The sequence below is a fragment of the Molothrus aeneus genome, chromosome 6 (genome assembly GCF_037042795.1).
Source record: "Molothrus aeneus isolate 106 chromosome 6, BPBGC_Maene_1.0, whole genome shotgun sequence".
Lineage (NCBI taxonomy): Eukaryota > Metazoa > Chordata > Aves > Passeriformes > Icteridae > Molothrus > Molothrus aeneus.
In genome coordinates this window covers 45,803,437-45,811,735 of record NC_089651.1, presented here as the reverse complement: position 1 = coordinate 45,811,735, position 8,299 = coordinate 45,803,437, and the positions used below count along the sequence as shown (strand labels likewise).

At 50.2% G+C, this 8,299-nt stretch overlaps 1 protein-coding gene across 1 annotated transcript in view; it reads left to right on the top strand.

The window, feature by feature from the left end:
- Nucleotides 1–771: 771 nt before the first annotated feature.
- The window catches only part of FOXN3 (forkhead box N3), a 126,025-nt gene continuing 118,497 nt past the window's right edge, over nt 772–8,299 (top strand). Inside the window, exons 1-2 of the mRNA XM_066552181.1 lie at nt 772–853; nt 3,458–4,014. Coding sequence (XP_066408278.1) covers nt 3,472–4,014 — 543 coding nt within the window. The 5' untranslated portion in view covers nt 772–853; nt 3,458–3,471. The remainder of the gene's footprint in view (nt 854–3,457; nt 4,015–8,299) is intronic.

The following is an 8,299-nucleotide window of genomic DNA, read 5'->3' as shown; positions in this document are numbered from 1 at the left end:
CCGCGCCTGTCGCTGCCCGCGCACCCCGCAGGGCCCGGCTCCGGCTCGCACAGCGGGGCAGGTGCCCGGCTCCGGCCGGGCTCGTGTGCGCCGCCGGGCCGGCAGCTTCGCCCGTGTTCGGCAGGAATTACCTGCCCACTGGGAGGGTGTTCAAAGATGCCTCCTCCGCTCCTCTGGCGGGAGAGGCAGAAGCAGGGTTCCGCTATGCTAAGCCGTGGGCTCCTGGGGCTCGTCGGTGCCTCCGGTGTACACCGCGGTTCGGCCGGGGTCGGCCTGGCCGGGCGGGGGAAAGGAGACTCGCACAAGTGGGAGCGCCGCGGCTGCCGGTTCTCGGCGCACCGGGACTTCCGAGCGCCTCCCGCCCGACCTCGGACACCCGCCCGCCCCCGGCCAGCGCCGCCGCCCCGGCACGACCCGGACGCCGGGCGGGGGCCGGGGTGGGCGAGCGGCCTGCGGGGGGCACGGCCGGGTCCCCGCCGCCGGCCGGCAGGAACCGCCGCCCTCCCCCACCGCCGGCGGCCCTCCCTTCCGCGGCTTCTCCCGTCGCGGCTGGCCCAGCCCACGTTTTCCCTCTCTCCCCTCCCTCCGTGGTCATGTGTCGCCTTTTTTGTTTGCAGTGGAAACAATTTCTCGCTCTCGGGCTCGCACCGAGGCGGACCGCTGCCCGTCGGGAGCGCGGGGCGGGCGTGGGGCAGTCGGGCCCCATGCAAGCGGCGGAGCCCCGTGCGCCGGGACCCCCGCGGCACCCCCGGGGCTCGGGCTGAGGCGGGGGCGCGCCATGCCCGGCTCCGTCAGATGAAACTTTGTGCCACTGCCATGAAGGGACCGCGGTGAAACCGCCGCCCCCCGCCAGGTAAGTTGCTGCTGCTGTTGTTGTTGTTGTTGTTGGCCGGGGTTGCGCGGGGCGGCGCGGGCCGGCCGCGGGCAGCGGCGCGGTGCAGTCCCGCCCGGCTCGGCCCGGCCCCGCGCCACAACTTGGTCGGGAGTTGGTGCGCGGCCCGGCGTGCGCGCCGCCGTGACCCCGCCGAGCCCGGCCGTGCCCGCGCCGCGGGGCCGCGCCCGGCTCGAGCTCGTCCCGCCGGGGGTCCCGGCGGCGCCCGGGCCGGGACCTCGGGGCACGCGCGCGCACGTGCGGCGGGGCGCGCGGGGCCGCGCGGGCCGGTGACACCTGGCCGGCATTGGCGGGGTGCGCGGCGCGCGCCGCCCGGCCCGAGCAGCCCCGGTCGCCTGGCAACGCCATTGATTGGCTGCGGCCGCGGCCAATGGGCGGCCGCCCCCCCTCGCGGCGGGCGCGGTGGGAGCGCGGGCGGGGGGCCCGCCCCGGTGCGCCCCCCTCCGGCCGCGGCGGGCGCGCGTGCGGGGCGCGTCCGCCGGAGCCGCCGCGGGTTAAACGCGTTCGTCCGCCTGAAACGGGGGCTCGCCGTGACCGCCGCTCTTTTGTCTGCCGGTGGGGCGCCGCTGCAGCTGCCACGGGCCTCGCTGGCAGGCCCCCCCCCCCGTACCCCCCCCCGTTGTGGCCCCAGTCGGGCCCCGCCGCCACGGGGGCTGCCCCGGGCACCCCGCCCGCGGCGGCAGTCGCTCTTGGGCCGGGCGCTGCCAGACTTCCCTGCCGGCTCTCCGTGCCGGCCCGAGGGGGCTCCGCGGGGCCGCGGCCGCCCGGTCACCCCCGCTGCCTGGAGCGGGGAGAGAGAGAGAGACAGGGGAAAAAAATCATGAAGTGATACGGCCCTTTGGGAGGATACTGGCAAATAAGGAAATTAAACAGAAAGAGAGCAGCGTGTTGTCATAGCAACAGTGCAATTAAATTACTTTACTGTCAGCCATCATATAATTTTCCTGTTTAGAAGCTCATGGGACGGAACTTCCATTTGGAGTCAAAGTTAAGCGTGCGGCTTAGGTAGGCAATGCCAGTGCCCCTGGACGCTGGCGATTCCCTTGTTTACCTCTGGTTGCGCTGGATGCAGTTTAGAAAACTAGGAAGTGGGGCCGACGCAAGTTTGGCCTCCTGGTGTTTACATCTGCATCGGTATTTTTTCCTTTTCCACATACTTACTCATGTAAATCTGCACATTTTCACTGAAGATGTTGAGTGTATTGATGTGCTTCCCTGCAGAAAAGTTATGTGTGTTTCATTTTTAGTAAATATCTGCTTTGGTGTAACTTCATTATAGAAAGACACAAAGAACTTAAAAGTTTTCGGTTTTGCCCATTTATGACAGCTAAATTAAAGTCCATTACTTCTCTTTCCCATAATGGCTGCGTTGCTCTGTTTGTCCCTGCAGACAGCTAGTTCATTCTGTTTTTACCTGTAGCTTTTTTTGGCTTTCACTTACGGTATTGACTGCATGACTTCAGGTAACTGCTGGGGTTATGTTTTATGTACAGGGAATCATTTAATTCTTGTTCAGTGTTTGTGCAGAACATTTTGTCCATTTAAATACTGTTTTTAACTCCGTCCAGGTTTTGTTCCACTTCTGTTCATATCTCCAAGAGCTAATTCCTGGCAGTTTGGCTGTTTGTAGAAGCTAAGGGAGCCTGTCTCCTGCTTCTGAAGTAGAATTGTTTGGCTTGTCTGCTTCTCTCGAATTGGACAAGGGCCCAGCTTCGCTTTGCATCGGAAGTGCTCGGGATATTCCAAGTATTGGTGTCACAGGTGTCCCTCCAGGGCCTGCTGGTGCAACACCCTCAGCAGCTGACCCCACCTCTCACAGGCTGCTGTTGAGCATCACAGCGGTCTTTCTGACTCTTGTTTTTTTCTATTGTGTTTGAAATAAGTTCAGCTTACGTTAAAATCTTCTCTGTTTACATACATTCTTAAAGTGCTCTATTGCTCTGGCACTTGCTTCCCCATTTTTTGGCCCTGGGCCCAAAAATACCGGGTGTTGCTTTCCCTCTTACTTTCTCCTGACCTTGCTGGTTTTTAAGTTACATTCTCATTTCTGAGTTTTGGTGCAGCCAAGTCAGTATGGATGTTTGTCTGCCTATGCCTTTAGCCAGCGTGATTTTAATCATGGTGCTGTTGTATTGTCCTCAAATGTGAAACAGCTGAAATTAATCTGAAGCAACTGGCCATAAGTCACTCTTACTATTTTTTAATTCACATCCTTATTAAAGTGATACAATTGGGGTATTCAGTGGTTTGAAAACACCGCTTCCTCTTTAAAGAGACATGGTTTGGAATTTCCTCTGTAGGGCTTCATGTGCATGCAGAAGTGAGGTATATCTGGATTATCATCTCATTCCATCAACTGAAAATTCTTCCCTGTACTGACTTTAGATAATTTTATTCCACAGTTGTGGATGAGTGTTATAAGTGACAGTTATTAAACTGTCACATTTAATACAGATGGCAAAAGGCCAAGTGACCAGTTAGGGAAAAGCTGTCAAATTGTTACACAGGAACTTTTTATGAACTAACTTTTCTCTTTCTCCCTTTTCTTTGGATTCACTCTCCCAGGAGCTGCTGTCTAAATGGGTCCAGTCATGCCTCCCAGTAAGAAGCCAGAGGGCTCAGGAATTAGTGTTCCCAGTGGATTGAGCCAGCGTTATCAAGACAGTGATTTATCAAAGGCACTTCATGATGACGAGGACCTAGATTTCTCTTTGCCTGCCATCAGATTAGATAAAGGGGCCATGGAAGATGAAGAACTAACTAATTTGAACTGGTTACATGAGAGCAAGAACTTGCTGAAAAGCTTTGGGGACTCGGTGTTAAGGAGCGTTAGCCCTGTCCAGGACATCGGTGATGACACGCCGCCGTCTCCTGCCCATTCTGACATGCCCTACGATGCCAAGCAGAACCCCAACTGCAAACCTCCTTATTCCTTTAGCTGCCTCATATTTATGGCCATTGAGGATTCGCCAACCAAAAGACTGCCTGTAAAGGATATATACAACTGGATTTTGGAACACTTTCCGTATTTTGCAAATGCACCCACTGGATGGAAAAATTCTGTGCGACATAATCTGTCCTTGAATAAGTGTTTTAAGAAAGTGGACAAAGACCGAAGTCAGGTGAGTTTGGAACTATGGGAATCTCTTTGGCTGTGAAAATATTCACCTGCTAATCCCAGAATATGTCCTTAACAACGGAGTATAGAATGTGCAACCCTGTGCCTGGTAATGTACTTGATAAGGTTCAGAGGGCCAGCATTTCTTTCGCATTGCTCATTCTGATTTTATTAAATTCATTGTCTAGACATCTGTAAGAAAGCGTTCAGAGTGTGTGTGTGTGTGTGTGTGTGTGTGTGTGTGTGTTTTTCCCCCCAGCTGGTGTCTTCATGCATAGTGGTTAAATATTGTTTTTAGTTATCATGCTGTGGTAATGGTTTCCAGCTATACTAGATGAATGTAATCATGTTATAAATAGGGTGCTTGCTGTTCTTGGCTTATACAAATGTATAGTGAAAGGGTATGCCTTATGTAAGAGTCCATTGCTATTGCCCTGGTCTGTGTTGTAATCCAAAAAACCATTTCTTTCTTTTATACAAGGAAGGTAATGGTGATGCAGCTTTGTTCCATTTCAGGCGAGTTATAGAGAAACTCTTCAAAGGGCAGAGGCAGATCTGGCATCAGAGGTGAAGGTTACCATTCACCAAAATCCCTGGTGCTCTTTGGGCTCATGTAACTTCTGCAGCTGGTGCAGAGCAGAAGCCCTGGGAGCACATCTTTGCTTTTGGATCTCGGTTGTTGTCTCCTGGCTTCACTGCTGATTCCCCAGCAGCATCTGCAGGAAGAGGCTGTGTGCAAGGGAATGGGAAAGTGAGCAGAGCAGTGTGGGCAGTCCCTTGCATAGCCTTCTACTCTGTCAATCTGCCTGGGAGCAGGAATCAGTTTCCAAAGGGGACCTTCTCAAGAAGCAATGGACTGGATGAATCTTTGGCAAAGTATGAGTATACTGATAAAAATACTGGCTTGCAGATTAATTTCAGAGGCCTTCTCACAGGTTACAGAAATAAATAGCAGGTAAAATCACATAACTCATGGTCTGTCTCTAAAACTGGCTGAAGATCAGAAAGTGAACACTTCACCCTGGCAGAAACAATAGATGCACTCAGCTTTTGTATTTCAGTGAGTTAAATTCTGTGATTGTCTTGTAATTTGTTACCCTGAAGCTCGACTTCTCTTGGTGGTGCTGTTCTCCCTGTTTTGTGTGCAATTTAACTTGAAAAGGTCTGGAATAGAAGCTCAAGTAACTCTAGAGGAAGAGTCATACACTATCCCAAACTAGCAACTTTTCATTTTAGATGAGTTAACTTTCTTTTCTACAGAGCTTTCATTTTTAAAGGCTTGACATGTCTATCTTTTTTTTCTTTCTTTTTAAAAAGTTACCTAGAATCCACTGTCCCCATATGACTGATCACACGCTGTATATTTGTATTTTTTATCAATTAACTGCTGTGAAAGCTCGTGTGTGAGATAAAAAAAAATCTGTTCCTGAACTGGATCTTTTTATGTGTAAGCCAAAGTCTTAAATTCTGGTTGGGAAGTGAGACTATAATAACAATGCCACAACAGACTTTTACAGCCCTGTTCCAGACTGTAGGAAATCTTCATACAATGCATTTAAAAAAACACCAAAATAATGTAACTGGCAAGGCATGTGTTTAACTCAGCCATTTGTGTTTTGTTCTGACCCTCTTCCTCTGTTTACAAGTTGACTATTTAGATTTCAGCTTCCTTCCTATGAGGAACTTGTCTTCATGTCTATCTGTCAAATATCCGGCCATCCACTGAGCTCATCTGAACAATACCACACTGCACTGCTGCTCCGTGGGGACGTGGTGCAGCACAATGCATGGCTGGTCACCTGCCTCTCAAATTCCTCATTACAGCCATGCTTACATGGCCAGACAACAAGGTGTGGTGGGAGGCCTTGCCTGTGTGAATCACAAGGTGGAGTTTAATGATTCCAGGAAAATCACAGATTTTGAGAAAGAATTTCTTCTACTCACTGAAAATGCTAATAACTGTAGGTAGCTAGCTTTAAGGTGAATGAAAAGGGAATTTCAAATGTAAAATGCACCACAGCAGATCATTCAAGTCTCCTGCTGGGTTTTTCTTGGTGTCCTGGCCAAGGGATGTGGCAGACAGTCTTGAGTGCAGAACTGGCCCTGGGTCAGAGTTGCTGAATCAGGTGCTTGACAGCTAATTGCGGACTTGGAAAGCAGTAAATGTCAACTGATGGCTTTGAAAATACCTTCATGTGTGTGCACACACACTTGGGCTTGGTTTGGTACCTTGCAGCAAGTATCTCTGCTGTTCAGAAGGAAGGTGTCCATCTAAAGGGTTCTCTGGTTTTGGTATGGGGCTTGGGGCAGGGGAAAGGGAGGCTTTCATCTGTAAGGAATCATTTTATGCTACTTCTTGCAGACAGCTTTTGCAAATTGCAGGCTTGGGGTCTGCCTGTTTTACTCGTTTTACGTGGAAAAAAGCAATATTTAGCAAATGGCATGTTATGAAATGCTAACAAGATGGGCTCTGGAACATATACAGTATGGGGAAAAGGAGTTAGTGCTGGGAATTGCAGGCATTTGCTGGTTGATGTGCGTTGACACATTGTGAAAAGCTAGAAGCTTTTCCTCTCATAGTTGTGCTTTCCAGTGTTTGTTTATGTAGCCTTTCAGTAATCATTTTTCTAAAAAAAGTTCTGCTGAACACTTAATTCTTTTTTGAACTCCCTCTGCATAGTAGTTTTCTCAGTCTTGAGTTTCACTAGTTCATATTCATGGGGCTAAATATGAATCTAGTCATCTGCAGCTTTTTCTGCCTGCATGTGAATGCTTGAATTTCCCGATGTGAGATCATTGTAATGGAGAGGGGAAAAAAAAAGGACAGGATTAATCACTTTTTTCACTTTTTTTTACTTGCCCTGTCCTGGTGCTTTTAGGTCTGGTGTGGAATGTGGAAGAGAGGATTTGTTTTTACATTGCTGCTATTCCACATCAGCTGCAGTGCCATCAGGCTTACCTGGCAAACCAAAATCCTGGCTGTTCGTGGAACTGCAATGAGGCTGATCTGGATTGAGGCAGAGAGCTGGGCTGAAGAAGGGAAAATGCTGAGCCCTTGATTGTACGAACCTCTTTGCATTGAACTCAGCAGTTTAATAATAGTTGGCCAGAGTATGAAGTTAGCACATGATGGGGAGTAGATGTGGAGTTCCCTGGCTTTGTTTATACTGCCAGACCTGTGAATTCACTTGTTCAGATTAATCCTATTGTGAACGTACAGATCTAAATGTCCTGTCGTCTGTGTCCCACTTAGTAGAGCCCGTTAGTCCATCACTTCCCTACCATCTGGTCCTTGGCTATAGAGAGGAATTTTTCTTGTATATGTGTCTCCATGGCAACGAGTTTGCAGTTGATATGGAAAGTAAGCAGTTGCCCTAGCAACGGAGTTACTGATGTGGCAGCTTCTCTGCTTGCAGGGAAAGGGCTAAGCTAGTTCAGACCCATTATGTAGGTTTGCTGTGATTATAGCTATGCCCACTAGTGCTGCTCGAGCTAAGGGGCGGCTGAAAAATTTTGTTACAAGCCCTATTTCTGCCTCCCTTGAAAATCTGATTTATTCATACAGGGATTCCTGCTTTGAACAAAGGCTGGTAGGATTGTCTTTCCAGGGTGTGTGATGTGTGTGTGCCTTTTATGAATTCAAACTTCCTCAGTCATCGTTATCAGATGAGGGGAAATGATATTTGACCTCGCTGGTTTCACTGCAGTATTTTTGTCTCAGTGAACAGCCCACGGTTATAAAGGTTGGAGCTTTTGTCCCCATGCTTCTCTCTGCTATTCTGCTGGTTTTTTCCTGGTCTCTGCTTCTTTGGGCATCCATCCTATCCTCTTTGTGTCTGCTCTGCATTGTCTGAGATAGGGAAACACACACGTGCTGTGTGCATGCTGAAGGAATTCCAGTATCTGAAAGGTTTATTTGGCACTTATGCTGAGGGATGTCTTAATAAAAACGTAATGAGGGTAAAGGATATGTTTATGGGGATGGGAGAAGAAAATTCTCCTGGCTTGATGTGGAAGTTATTCTTAGAAGTACGTGGTCCATAACTGGGTCACAGAGATCCAGCCAGGCTCCTCCTCCGTCTGGAGCAGGCTCTGGGATCTGAGGACTCCTGAGTGGTCCTTGAGCTTTGCAAGAGCTGATGTCCAGCCTGTCCTCATCTAGTGCACTGTCTCTCATAAGTGCTCTGCCAGGGCATCTTGACAGGGGCTGTGGGAAACCCTTTGGGCATGGGAGACTTTTCAGGAGTGCCTCCTGCAAATGTCTTTCCTCTCATGTGATAATATCTGGG